This window comes from Mchenga conophoros, linkage group LG9, assembly GCF_057382185.1.
Source record: "Mchenga conophoros isolate Kocher_MC1m ecotype Shallow Benthic linkage group LG9, M_conophoros_male_GT1.1, whole genome shotgun sequence".
Lineage (NCBI taxonomy): Eukaryota > Metazoa > Chordata > Actinopteri > Cichliformes > Cichlidae > Mchenga > Mchenga conophoros.
Genome location: NC_140534.1, coordinates 6,530,852 through 6,546,231, shown reverse-complemented (window position 1 = coordinate 6,546,231; position 15,380 = coordinate 6,530,852). Strand labels below are relative to the sequence as shown.

General features: G+C 39.7%; 1 protein-coding gene across 1 annotated transcript in view; it reads right to left on the bottom strand.

Annotated features, from left to right (window-relative positions):
* LOC146566671 (dual specificity calcium/calmodulin-dependent 3',5'-cyclic nucleotide phosphodiesterase 1A-like) overlaps positions 1–15,380 on the bottom strand; it is a 50,082-nt gene that overhangs the window by 16,729 nt on the left and 17,973 nt on the right. The window contains exons 4-10 of the mRNA XM_085286236.1: positions 14,194–14,307; positions 13,004–13,186; positions 11,916–11,982; positions 11,518–11,634; positions 11,099–11,239; positions 10,525–10,625; positions 9,835–9,963 (exon numbers count right to left, since the gene is read on the bottom strand). Of these exons, the coding sequence (XP_085142362.1) occupies positions 9,835–9,963; positions 10,525–10,625; positions 11,099–11,239; positions 11,518–11,634; positions 11,916–11,982; positions 13,004–13,186; positions 14,194–14,307 (852 nt within the window). The remainder of the gene's footprint in view (positions 1–9,834; positions 9,964–10,524; positions 10,626–11,098; positions 11,240–11,517; positions 11,635–11,915; positions 11,983–13,003; positions 13,187–14,193; positions 14,308–15,380) is intronic.

Here is a 15,380-nt window from a genome sequence, read left to right as displayed (position 1 = left end):
CAATGAACTGAGAACACGGGCTCCAGTCAACAACTGTGTACGGGACAGTAGCATTGTATTACTCACAGACACTTGGCTACAGCAATCAATACCAGACTCAGCTACTGAGTTAGCATGCTGCACTGTCCACCATCACAACAGAAACAGCCACTCCAGTAAGAACAGAGGAGAGGGTTTATGCTTATGTATGCATCTACATCAATGCAAACATTGGAAGGCAGGAGCAGCCCAAGCCTAATGGTGCAGGAATATGCTGGCCTAAGTCTTCACTAAGATCTTCAATGCTTCAATCCTGCCAAGCCTAAAGTAGTCCACAATCGTCCCACTGCCTAAACAGACCAACATTAACAGCCTCAACGACTACCGACCAGTTGCTCTAACACTCGTTGTAATGAAGAATTTCGAGAAACTGGTCTGACGCCACATCATGTCCTGCCTGCCACCTGCACTCGACCTACTTCAGCTGACATAATAGATCAACTGAAGATGCTATTGCTACAACGCTCCACACCACCATATCCCACCTGGAACAACAGGCAGGGCTCTAGAGTGCGACCAATTTGGTCGCAAATGCGACCAAATTTTTCAGTGGTGCGACTAAAAAAAAAAATTTGGTTGCACCTGTGCGACCAAATGTTCGGGTAGCAAAAAAAAAAAAAAAAAAAAAATCTGCAACCTTCCCTGTGGTCAACAACAGACACACATTATGCCCCTATCGTGGACTAAACCAATCAGAGATAGTAAGGGGCGGGACCTCTCTGATTGGCCGTGGTCCAGTTGAAAGTGCAGGTGGAAGTGGGAGGTGAGTAGCTTGAATAAAGCGATATCAATTCATTAAATCCTGAATCGACTTTTAAATATAACTGTGTTTGGCCAGAAACGCCAGATTCTCAGATTAAAGCTCACAAAACCATTTCAACAACAACCAAACAGCAAATGAGAGCAGGTACACGGATTCCACACAAAGACGTAAACACAGAGGACCGACGCATCAGAATCAACTTTGTCTTTCTCGGCTTTCTCACCCGACGGCCCGTAGACGGACACGCTGTCGGAGCTTAGCGATTCTGATGCGTCCGGTCCGCGCTGTGTTTACGTCTTTTTGCGCTGATTCTGAGCTGCAGGTTTTGTCTCTCTCCAACCAAAATTCACCAAGCCAGCAGCAAAAGAAGCGGCAAACTGCGCTTCACATTTGATCAATGTCGTCATGAATTTTGCTGTTTTGCTTCCACGACTATTAAAATCACACTTCATGCACAGCTAGCTCTCTCTCTATCTCTCTCTATACTTCAAGAACAGTTTCCCGTCTCCAATCTCTGTTTTCTGTATTATTCATTCGCTTATTACCCACCAGTCTACCGTTGTTTACAGCGCTGTCGGCTGCTGTCTTTTTCTTTTCTTTTTTCACTTAAATGACCTCGGACAAGAAAGCCTATTTTTTCTGTTGTTCAATACCAGAGATGGGCAGTAACGCGTAATCTGATTACTTTTTTCAAGTAACGAGTAAAGTAAGGGATTACTATTGCAAAAACGGTAATTAGATTACCGTTTTTGCGTTACTGCATTACTAAAACCGTGATTTTTTTGCGAGAATGTCTCATGACAGTGACGTAAGCGAGTGCGCCGTTAGTGACAACAGCTGTGTGCAGATCAACAGTGGATCACATATCGATTGTGGGAGAGAGTGTGAGCGTGCAGCGTTTAAAGCGTGGAAGTACTGACCTTACTCTGAGTTTGATTCCATAAAAAGTGACAAAAACATTAGCGTCCATCGTGTGTGGGAAGAAAACTTCTTTTTACAGCGAAAAAAACCCCTAAACTTCCAAGCAAGCACCGAGTGCGCAACGACGTAATGCGAAATTCACAGAGAAACTCGCGGATTCTTCAACTGACCGTGGCACACCTGCACCAGGGTAAACCTCCGCCTACCGCAGTCCTGCTTTACAGGTGAAAACAGTGGCGTGTCTAGAAAATTTTTGTTGGGGGGGCCAGGTAGGGGCACAGATTTGGAGAAGGGTGGCAGATGTAATTGGCAGATAATGTTTAAAAAAAATTCTACCAACCATTAACCATAATTCAATAACCCTATAAACCTAATAACCGAATGCGCTTTTAACTCTTATTAGAATGAGATTTTAACCACTATGGTGCAAAGTTTTTAGATACTGCGTTGATAAAGTACAAGAGATACAATCAGTCAGTGTTTACTCAGCATTCAAGGACAGCAATATTTGCATAGTATTTTTACTGACATATGGTGCACATATGTTTTGGGCAAAAACAGTTTTGAATATTAAAATACAAACATTTGTAACAAACAATTGACAAATTAGCCAATGCCAATGTAAAATTTTATCTGCCTATTTAAAAAAAGAAGATAATCTTCTCACAAACTGGTGATTTTGAAACAGGAAAAAAGTGGGGAAACAACTGAAAAGACTAACATTTGAATAAAACCTGAAAGCAAGTAAATACTTGCTATGCTGCCTTATGGTAAACTTTGGTAATATTGATCAAGAACAACACTGGCTGATGATGAAATACAGTCAGCTGGCATGGTGACACTGCCAGTATTAACCTGTAGGGCTGGACTGGGACAGAAAATCGGGCATTTTGACTAGAGACCGGCCCACCAGGTATTAAAGCCATAAAGACTTTGAATGAAAACAAATGCTGTTGTGACAGTGATGTACACTGTCTTGTTGGTATATGTATGATTTCTATACATTTTACATCAGATAAAAACTTTGGTTGTAAGATTTAGATAATTATTTAATAAAAGCTAGATATTTTAAATGAGAGTAAGAAAGAAAAGTATTTCTTTGTGCCCCCCTCTCCCTGTTAATGCCCTACCTGGCCCCCTGGCAAAACTTTCCTAGATCCACCCCTGCACAGTTACCAGCTGTCAGCTACAGTGGGGCAAAAAAGTATTTAGTCAGCCACCGATTGTGCAAGTTCCCCCACCTAAAATGATGACAGAGGTCAGTAATTTGCACCAGAGGTACACTTCAACTGTGAGAGACAGAATGTGAAGAAAAAATCCATGAATTCACATGGTAGGATTTGTAAAGGATTTATTCGTGAATTAGGGTGGAAAATAAGTATTTGGTCAATAACAAAAATACAACTCAATACTTTGTAACATAACCTTTGTTGGCAATAACAGAGGTCAAACGTTTACTATAGGTCTTTACCAGGTTTGCACACACAGTAGCTGGTATTTTGGCCCATTCCTCCATGCAGATCTTCTCGAGAGCAGTGATGTTTTGGGGCTGTCGCCGAGCAACACGGACTTTCAACTCCCGCCACAGATTTTCTATGGGGTTGAGGTCTGGAGACTGGCTAGGCCACTCCAGGACTTTCAAATGCTTCTTACGGAGCCACTCCTTTGTTGCCCGGGCGGTGTGTTTTGGATCATTGTCATGTTGGAAGACCCAGCCTCGTTTCATCTTCAAAGTTCTCACTGATGGAAGGAGGTTTTGGCTCAAAATCTCACGATACATGGCCCCATTCATTCTGTCCTTAACACGGATCAGTCGTCCTGTCCCCTTGGCAGAAAAACAGCCCCATAGCATGATGTTTCCACCCCCATGCTTCACAGTAGGTATGGTGTTCTTGGGATGCAACTCAGTATTCTTCTTCCTCCAAACACGACGAGTTGAGTTTATACCAAAAAGTTCTACTTTGGTTTCATCTGACCACATGACATTCTCCCAATCCTCTGCTGTATCATCCATGTGCTCTCTGGCAAACTTCAGACGGGCCTGGACATGCACTGGCTTCAGCAGCGGAACACGTCTGGCACTGCGGGATTTGATTCCCTGCCGTTGTAGTGTGTTACTGATGGTGACCTTTGTTACTTTGGTCCCAGCTCTCTGCAGGTCATTCACCAGGTCCCCCCGTGTGGTTCTGGGATCTTTGCTCACCGTTCTCATGATCATTTTGACCCCACGGGATGAGATCTTGCGTGGAGCCCCAGATCGAGGGAGATTATCAGTGGTCTTGTATGTCTTCCATTTTCTGATGATTGCTCCCACAGTTGATTTTTTCACACCAAGCTGCTTGCCTATTGTAGATTCACTCTTCCCAGTCTGGTGCAGGTCTACAATACTTTTCCTGGTGTCCTTCGAAAGCTCTTTGGTCTTGGCCATGGCGGAGTTTGGAGTCTGACTGTTTGAGGCTGTGGACAGGTGTCTTTTATACAGATGATGAGTTCAAACAGGTGCCATTCATACAGGTAACGAGTGGGGGACAGAAAAGCTTCTTACAGAAGACGTTACAGGTCTGTGAGAGCCAGAGATTTTCCTTGTTTGAGGTGACCAAATACTTATTTTCCACCCTAATTTACGAATAAATTCTTTACAAATCCTACCATGTGAATTCATGGATTTTTTTTTCACATTCTGTCTCTCACAGTTGAAGTGTACCTCTGGTGCAAATTACTGACCTCTGTCATCATTTTAAGTGGGGGAACTTGCACAATCGGTGGCTGACTAAATACTTTTTTGCCCCACTGTACATAAAAAAGGATCCTGGTGTTATTTGTCTCCAAGAAACAGTTCATAACTTCCCTTCAACTCATTCATGTCACCTAAAAGGTAAACCTGTTTCTCCATCACCTGTTCAGCTCTGATGATTCAGTAAGGACATCTCCTGGTTTCATCTTCATGTTTCCCTCTCACCACATATCCAAGCCGACATCATGACCTGCAGTTTTACAGCTGTGGCTCCAGCAAACATCAGCTGATACTAGAAATTAATATTAAATAAATTCTAACAACAGCTGATCAAGCTTAAACGTGCTGCTGTTGTTTAGCGCGACATCTGCTAGTTTCCTCTTTCTGGCGCAAAGTGGGCTATAAATAAACAAGAGAGAAAAGCCGATCAGCTGATCATTGATCAGTTTCATGATTGAAGTAGCAACAGGAGAGGCAGGGGGAGAGAACGAGAGAAGAAGAGGCAGCTGTGCAGCATAACGACAGAATAACTCCAGCTTTGTGTCTTTTTTTCATTATAGCGAAAGTCCGGGACAAACTGCGTCTCTTCTCAGCTCAATACGAAATATTGTATGTAATATTTTCTCTGAATGAGGGACCATCCCATTTTTTTAAGGAGCCGTTGGCAACTCTACTAACTAACCTTATGAATAAAATAAAGTTCACTATCAGTAACATCATAGCACCCACCCAGTTGTATAAAAACTCCGTCAAGCTGGCTAGAACGCAGTACGAGTTATTGCAACTGAGGGTAAATAGTCAGCACAACGAAAATAAACTACACCTAAACTTGGTTTATATCTGACCCAGATAGACTGCAGATCATAACTTCTTACCTGAAGTTCAGTTCACCTGACACTCGGACTGGCGGCTGCCTCGGGGCTCTCCTCCTGCCTCCCCTTCCCTCATCCACCTGCTGGCCTCTGTGGAAGCACCGCCATAGCCACCACCAAACAACTGAGTTATTTTTACACATCGACCTGCATCTGGCCAATCCACCACCTCTCATTGTTCATGCCATTACAAAATAAATAAATAAATAAGTCACCGGGCACATGCCCGGTATGCCCGATGGCCAGTCCTGCTATGTTAACCTGCAACCAAATCTGCAGCTCCATACAGCAATGTTACGACTTAGATTATATCTTATAACTCATAACTCTTATGTTAGCTCCCCTCAGTAGCATACTGTCTGATATATTCGATGGCTGCAATAATTCTTTAACTGTTATTTTTTCTTTGGTATTCTAATTTCACCGAAGTTTACTAAACTCAACAAACTTAATATTACTTACCGGGACATTTATTCTGTCCTCATTTTCTTTCACCGAAAAATTGTTTCCTGCGGTGCCGTCTTTCGTGCTTGGCTCTCCTACCTTTGCTAACGTGATGCACATAGCGCAGAAGCCGATGCTGCATTCACTTACACTCGGATATCTGAGCTTCACCGTGAAAACATAATCGGACATTTGATATTTGATTGAATTTTATTGTTTTGCCTTTGGGGTGGCACCTGGGGTGGCCAGTCTGGTTGGGGGGGAAGCCTGTGCCCCCCCAGGCCACCCCGCTGGACACGCCACTGGGTGAAAATAGAGCAACAGGACCGCTGAGTCTTTGACTTTATTTATGTTCTGCTGTGTTTTACTTGCATCTATTTGAAAGAGTGAGTGTAAACACAAAAAATATTTTATTTTATGTGCTGGAATGTGTAGAAAATAGGTTTAAATGTTAAACTAATTTATTCAACTCAGAGAATGTTGCATATAATTAAATTTTTGCTTGATGCATAAAGTTAAAAGATTAAAACTGATAAAACAAGTTAAAAAAAAGAGACTTTTCCATTTGATTACATTTTGTATGATGGATTATGTAGAAAAAGTAGAATTGGGCTGAAAGATCTATCGCTTTATCACAAAATATATATATATATATATATATGTATATATATATATATATATATATATATATATATATATATATATATATATATATATATATATATATATATATATATATATATATAATATATCTAGTAATAATATTGTGCAAAAGAGCATTTACAGGTTGGTGTGTGCGATGGTTTGGTGGTGTAGGTCAGTGTGTTTGCGCTTGTGTTGGTTAGTCAGTCCAGTCTCAATGTTTTTGAGGTATTTGAGTTAAGCTGAGTGATAATGTTAGTGTATGTGTGTGTGTGCGTGTTTATCAGTCAGTCCCCCTTTTTTTTTTTTGCTGAGGAGACGGATGGCGCAAACACACTGACCTACACCACCAAACCATCGCACACACCAACCTGTAAATGCTCTTTTGCACAATATTATTACTAGATATATTATATATTATTATTTTTTTTGCACTAACTTGTCTTGTAGCACCTTGGTTCCTGGAGGAACGTTGTTTCGCCTCACTGTGTATTTTTAAACTGTATATGGTTGAAGTGACAATAAAGTTGAACTTGAACTTGAACTTGAACTTGAACCTCTTCAGGTTGTAAATCGTGTTTTTAAAAAGTAACTAAGTAACTAAGTAATTAATTACTTTTGAAAATAAGTAATCAGTAAAGTAACGGGATTACTTTTTGGGGGAAGTAATCAGTAATTAGTTACTGATTACTTTTTTCAAGTAACTTAACCAACACTGTTCAATACTGAAGAAATTTAAACTTTATATGCAGAACATTGTAGAATATTTTTAAGGTTATCTGCTATAAAAAGCCAGACCAGGAAAATCTCCTTCATCTTTTTCTGTGTTTTATTCTCAGTTACTTTCACACAAAGGCATCTGCTGTGATGTTCACAATTCTGATGAAGTCAGTACTGATAAATGATCAGAATTATAATATTTCTAACTGTCTGAGGCTAAGTTGAATCGAATCAGGACTTTGAAAACCGGAATCGAATGGATTATAGAAATCAGTGATGATACCCAGCCCTAGTGAGCAGCCTAGGCACGACAGAAGTGGTTGTAGCTGTAATAGGAAAAGAACTATTGCTAACTTTTCTGTTAAGTTAAGGCCTGATCCTTCTGAAATTCATAGCCAGTGCTCTGACACGGTGTCATCAATCTTTAAATGCTGAAAAAGAACAGTGTATCCAGAAAAACACATTATATTATATAAATTATTATAAAATTTGTGTGCGCCTAACTTTTGTGCCAGTACGCCTAACTTTGAAAAGTTAGGCGTACCAGTACGCCCATGGCAAAAAGTTAGTCTAGAGCCCTAACAGGGGAGTAACACCAGGCTGCTCTTTGTTGACTTTAGCTATCTTAAGATGTATGCAGTATGAAGTTTACTTCCAACAAAGGAAAAGGAAAACAAAAAAGCTGAAACTTATGGAACCTGAACTGGAAATATAAACTAGGAATAGGAAACGCTGGGAAACATGAGAAAAGTAAACTCTCAGGAGGTAACAGGAGGTAACTGATCCTTGAAATACAAGGACCAGGGGCCTGTTCTTCGTACCGCGCTAAGTGAGTTAGCTGGATGAGATTGTTGACGATTTCGCGTGATCCTGGATCGTTCGGTTCCCCGAAGCCCATCCGGGACTTGCTGTCATAGCAACAGAGCCGTAAGCGTAAACCTGCTGGGGAGCAGGTTTACTTTATGTAAACAGGATTAGATCGTGGCCACGCAGGTATGTCCGCGTCATTCATACGAAAGCAACAGCGATATTCCACCACTGTTTCACCATAAATAAATAACATCAATGTAACTAAAGATAATGCAGCACTTGATCCTTTTATTGATTTCACACAGATACATACAGGTCATTCCCTAAAAAAGGGAAATGTACTATTAACATTCTATTACATGTATGTGATTATTACAGATGTAATTCATATTTCAGAGTAGTAATTGTAAATTACTTCGTGTAATCAAGATGAGAGACCACGGCTATAAAAGCGAAGGTGGATTTGGGAAGTCTGTTGCAGCCATGTCCTGTCCGTTTACGCGAGCAACCCATTGCGGAAGGTGCAAGATTGATAAGGAGAGTCCTCAGAATTCAGCGTATATTGCGGGATAGACAGGATCCTTTAGCTCAGCGCGACAGTGTGCTCATAGAGAGATATCGATTTTCCCGTGAGGGTATTATTCACTTAACCAACTTGTTGACGAGGGGGTGCAGGACCACCACCTGTCTTTTTTTTTGCTCTGCCCTTTTCTTGGTTGCTGTTATGAACAAACAAACAGAGTATTCCAGGGTCTCTTTCCAAGAGACGACAAGCAATATAAGTGATAAATATTACCATTCTGTAGAATATTCTTATATTTCACTTTTACTTGTTCCCATGTTCTAGTGGGTCCTGTCGTGGCTCTAATGTGAAAGAGGATATAATATAACATATTATAATATAATATAATGTAATATAATATTGGATAATATGGTGTGATATGATAAATCTACCCTACCGCCTACTGGTGTTGGCCAGAGGGGCCGATGGCGCAATATGGCAGCCTGGCTTCTGTCAGTCTGCCCCAGGGCAGCTGTGGCTACAACCGTAGCTGCCTCCACCAGTGTGTGAATGTGAGAGTGAATGAATAGTGGCATTGTAAAGCGCTTTGGGTGCCTTGAAAAGCGCTATATAAATCCACTCCATTATTATTGTTATTATTGGATTACTTACGAGTTTGATTTGTCAGCAACTTTCTGCCAGCCCTCTCTCCTTGCTTTTGCAGCCTTTGCAGTGTTCCCTTGCGTTTTAATTAAACTCTGAAACTCCTGAAATCCCTCACTCAAGAGTTCTTGCTCTGCTGCCGAAAAATACCGAGCGCGCTCCTTCGACATTTTCGCCGACCAATCAAAGGGTTGCCGATCAATGTTTCTACTATCGATGCGTAGCCCCTGTTGGGCCACCCAGTGATCTCACATTACTTCATCCAGCTATACTAATCGTCAACAACAGGTGTGTTCGGGGAACCGGAATAGCGAGCTCAGAGTTAGCGCGATGATTTGGTCTTGGATGTTTCATTTGATCTTGGATGTAGTAAGCGACGTACGAAGCACAGGGCCCAGGACTAAGATGCATGAGCTTGACTTAGAGTGAGACAATGAGACATGACTGACTGGTACAGGAGGCATTGACATAATAGAGAAAAGAGATTAGGATAGACTGGAGACAAAAGGGTACTAACACAATCAAACACGAATCAAGAACAAGAAATATAGATAACAAAAGCATTATGTTTTTTCACAAAATTAAGACCAAATAATACAAGCACTGAAGAAAAGTTTCTTAAATTGAAAAGTCCACAACAGAAACTCAAAAACTGGGACAGGACCATGACAGATGTGGAGCAGCTACACAAATTGAGAATATTTGAATACTGTTTACTGTTTACCTCCACTCTTCCTTTGAAAGATTAGAGAGAATATTCATTTCCTCATTATCATGTAGAAGGCGATAGACAGCGCTGACGTGATGGTTCTCCAAAACAGCTCGGTCATTGTAAAATAGCGCCGTGTCTGACCTGCAAATGCCACAGAAAATTTGTCATCACAGATTTTTTTCTTGTTTGGTAATATATATATATATATATATATATATATATATATATATATACATATATATACACATATATACATATAGGTGCAGTGACTCTCAAGCTAGGCGAGTGGCTCCAGCAGATCCCGGGAACAACATCGGACATCTCTGTCCAGAAGAGCACAGTCCTAGGAACGATACTGTGCAGGTCCCTCAAGCTCCCAAGCCTCTGGTAGAGGACCCGATCTTGAAGGATTGACCGCCCGCAGGGGCGAGCGGGGAATTTTTTTTTTTTTTTATAAAAACAATATTATGACTTTAAACACTTTATTCCACATGGTTAAGTATTGTAGAGTAGGTTAGATATAGGCAGGGACACCCAGGCAACATTAGACAATAGACAGCTAGAGAGACCCCTCTCTGGTCCTTCAGGAAGAGGGGGCCTCCCTGGGAGGGCGTTTTACAAGTAAAATTATTTACGAGTTTTAAATAACACTAGAGCCCCTCAGAAACTGCAATAATTTGAATGTTGCTCAGTAGGAATTACCTGGTCTGAATATGGAAGTTATTAGTAGTCCCTGTATGCTCATAGTCATGGATGGCAGCTGCAAAAATAATGGCAAAGATCTCCAGCTCAGTTAGCCAGTGCTGAAAGAAAGTGAGATGATGCATTTTGTATGTAGTAACAAACAAACAAGCAATAAATATGAATATAATATTGCTTTACACAATTGTTAATATAAAAAAAATTCAATAGCCACTTAAATCTAAGGCTTCATGAGTTCTGTGTTTAGAATTGCTTTAAAAGTATACTGGTCTTTCTTGAACTGCAAGATTAATGGACTCCCCAAAGACAAACCTAAAGAATGATCAAAATCTGTACAAAAAAGACAAAGGTATACCAACTATTGGATTGCAGCAGTGTTTCCCCTTTAATGTTTTATCAGGATGTGGGGTAGTTTTAAGGTTTTAAATGTTGTGGCTTGCTAGCAGGTCATAACAGTAAAGAAAAAAAAGAGTCCATTACTTCAAGATATGAAAAAGTCTCTTTGAGAACTCGAAAGAAGCAAAGCAGTTTTCCTGGTTACATTTTAAATCACCATTAACCAAGCAAGACTTACCATTATTCCACTCTTAATGAGCAGGTAATGGACCGTTTGTGTGACATCAGCAGCATGTATCAAGTTGTGGTAGGGGTTTTTGTATTTGCTGTATCCCATTTCCAGTGACTCCACAAATGATGTGAGTGCAGAGGTAGGAATCTGATATTGAGACAATGCAGGAGAGAAGCATGATGACTGCAAAATTAAGTCGTATATGATTACATCACTTTAAAAGATAACACCACATAAAAAACAAAACAAAAAGTCATTTATAGTCTGTATGGGAAATTTTTTCACAAGGTTATTAAAGTATTGCACTTCTTAAACAAAACTGCAGACCTTGTTGTTTTAGAATTAGAAATTCCCTTTAAAACTTAAAATAATATGAGGGTCAATCATTTAAATGATATATGGAAGCTGTCTTTATTTGAGTTTACCTTGAAACGATTAATCAGGTTATATCTGTTGAGCAGTTCAAAGAAGACAATTTTCAGAGCATGGTTTCCGCTGGCATCATTCAGTGCAAACACATCAAACGACCACATATCTACATGCTACAGACACATAGAAACCAGTTTTATTATCATTTGAATAACATAAACGAGTGTGTCCTTGTGTACCTTGTCTTACCTAAGTCATACACAAAATGGCAGTTTTTGTTCCTGCATATTAGTATGGTAGATAGAAAACTTTTTCCCTGGCCTTAATCTGTTAACTCTCTATTGTATAACTTGCTCATGACATTTTAATACTGAGATTAAAACTGAATGCAGACTCACATACATGTCACTGATTTTATTTTTAAAGAAATCACCAAGTACATGTGCATTTATACCTTAAGCATAGTGATGACATTTAGGGAATAACTGAGACCAGTCATGTTGGAGGTTCGTCTGAACATCCTGTAACCCACAGACAAAAGTACACAGCAACACAAGCACACACCAAATGAACAAATGCACTATGCCCAGTATGGTAACTCATTTATTAATTTGAATATGTTACATTTATTTTGGAGAAGGAATAATCAGAGGCAATTTTTTTTTTTTTTTTAAATCCATCCCCAAAATAGAAGATCCCCAGAGTTTTGAAGCAGTACTGCAATATTAGGCCAAATAATAAAGAAAGATTAACTTTTGTTTATTCTAAATTGTTATTCAGTCTAAGGGGAAAATAAATCTATTCTATTAAAACCTTGTCAACCTCAATTTTTTTTACCATTCCATTTTCTATATTGATAAAGTAATGTTTATATTTCTGGCATTACTTCTATAATCTGCGTAATTTATTTTGAGAATAATATGTGTTGTACTGAGTGGTTCGGATTGGCTCCCAAGCCATTCTAATATAATATCTGTTGACCTGAGTTGCGGCCATAATATGCTATTCAAAGGTAAAGGGGTAATTCAAAGCTATTACTAGGTACTAAATAGATTTTCTCTGATCACTCCAGTATCCCAAGAGCTCAGAGACAAGTTGTTAGTTTAACTGCTGATTCTTAATTAACTTTTGGGATGTAAGATAGCTGAAGAACATCAAGATAGATTTAAGATTAATTCTAATTGGTGGATGTGACTGGTAGTGCAACAAGTGTTCATCAAGTCTAGAGAAATGATATATATGCCAGTCCATTTCTATTGTTTGTGTCTTATCCATGGAAACAAAATGATGCATCTCGGGGCCTTATCCAAATTGTTCACTGTATGTTAATCAAAACCATTACAAGAAAAAAGTACCATTTGGCCGAACTTCTCAACATATGTTTTAGTTACAGAAATGTGTGATGCTTTTTTTTTCAAATAAATAGACAAGAAAATAGAAAAACAAATGTACACACTTTTTATTGCTACCTAGGCTTCTGTTCTGTTACTATGCTGACTTGTTAAACTGACTTGTATTTTTTATAGCTGTCTTAAGCCAAACCTCTCCACAAAGATCCCAGCCTGTACTGCACGGACGATGCTGCGGAAGTGTGGTTTGTCTTCACTGTGGTGTAGCAACAGGGTTCTCTGCCGTGTAAAAGTGGAGGCCAACCAGTCACGAACCTCCAGTGGTACAGAGTCTGACTGGATATCACTCAGCTCATCATCTTGGTGCCCCAGTTGTCTGCAAGACCATTCACAAAAACACTGAATGTACATTTTCATCTTCTAAAATAATTAATCTATCATCCTCATCTTAAATGAACCAAGCCAAGCCAAGTTTAATTAAAACAGCACTTTAAAATGGCAAGTTGTGACCAAAGAGCTTCACATTAAGGACAAAATAAAATGAAATAAAATAAAATAAAATATTTGTAGAGAAACCTGTGAGTGACAATGCTCAGGACTTTTTATGCGTATGCTGTGGCCAGTGCCATCCTCTATGCTGGTAAAAGAGACACCTTTGAAACTTCAGGTCAGGAGTTCAACTCCCAACCAGAGCATCTTTATCCAGAAAAGTTCCCTAGGCTAGACCCCCCCAATGTAACCAAGACCACACCACAGTGAACAGTAGATGCTTGGATACAAGATAGACAGCCACAAGGAGCAGTACTGTCATACCTGAGGCCATGAAAACTGGTAAAATGGGAGACGCCCCCTAGGCTAGTCAAGAATGACCAAGCTAAGATCCTGTGGGACTTAAAGATACAGACGGACAAGCTGGTGATGGCTAACCACCCGGAAATAATAGTGGTGGACAACCAGAGGAAGACGGCTGTAGCGATAGATGTAGCCATACCAAATGACAAACACATCAAAAAGAAGGAACATGAGAAGCTGGAAAAGTACCAAGGGCTCAGAGAAGAACTCAAGAAGAGTGAAGGTAACAGTGGTCCCTGTGGTAATTTGAGCATTTGGTGCACTGACCCTAAAGCTAGGTGACTGACTCCAGCAAATCCCAGGAACAAAATCCTAAATCTTTGTCCAGAAGAGCACACTCCAAGGAACAGCAAAGATACTGCGCAGGACCCTCAAGCTCCCAGGCCTCATAATATGTTTGGCATAGCGCAACATATAAAAAAGTTTTATTGCATTGTGAGTATTACATTGTCTTATTGAAATACTGACTATTTTATTTTTCCACCACTGATTAAAGTCTATACATGGGGAAATTAGCTAAAAGCTCCTTACCTGTTTTCCTCAGAACAGAGAGATTCAAGGAGACAGGCGGCAAACTCCAGGTTTTTCTTCAGTTCCACCACAGATGCTTCTCCCTTCTCCAGCTGTTTAACAAGACACCGTAACCTAGAACAAATAGCCCATATCTCAGTATCACCTCAAAACTGTTAACACACCATGTGCTTGAGATCTTAACTCTCCCGGAGAACAAATCACTTATTGCCAAAACCAAATGGGAGAAAGGTCTGGAGTATTCCTTTGAAGATAGTGCTGGGTTAACCTTCCAAACCTCCCAAAAATAATGTGGGCTTTATAGATAATTGAGAAATTTTGAGAAAACCTTGGTCGCAGCAAAGGGCTGCCCCTCCCTGAACCTGGTTCAGCATTTTCTCGTGCACAGGGTCTATTGTCTTGATGTGAGCTTTCTACTCAGGGTTTTTTCTTCCAGTTCAGAGCAGAAATGTTTCTGTTAAGAAAATGGCTGTTGTTTCCCCCCACCCAATTTTAATTATAAGCTAAATATATTTCTACTAATGTAATTAGTTTGCTAACAGCAACAGGGATGAGTCAGTGAAAATTTCGCTTTTTTTTTTGGAATAGTGTGTGCAGTGGCGTGTCTAGAAAATTTTTGTTGGGGGGCCAGGTAGGGGCACAGATTTGGAGAAGGGTGGCAGATGTAATTGGCAGATAATGTTTAAAAAAAAAATTCTACCAACCGTTAACCATAATTCAATAATCCTATAAACCTAATAACCGAATGCGCTTTTAACTCTTATTAGAATGAGATTTTAACCACTATGGTGCAAAGTTTTTAGATACTGCGTTGATAAAGTACAAGAGATACAATCAGTCAGTGTTTACTCAGCATTCAAGGACAGCAATATTTGCATAGTATTTTTACTGACATATAGTGCACATATGTTTTGGGCAAAAACATTTTTGAATATTAAAATACAAACATTTGTAACAAACAATTGACAAATTAGCCAATGCCAATTGCAAAACTTTGTGCCTATTAAAAAAAGAAGATAATCTTCTCACAAACTGGTGATTTTGAAACAGGAAAAAAGTGGGGAAACAACTGAAAAGACTAACATTTGAATAAAACCTGAAAGCAAGTAAATACTTGCTATGCTGCCTTATGGTAAACTTTGGTAATATTGATCAAGAACAACACTGGCTGATGATGAAATACAGTC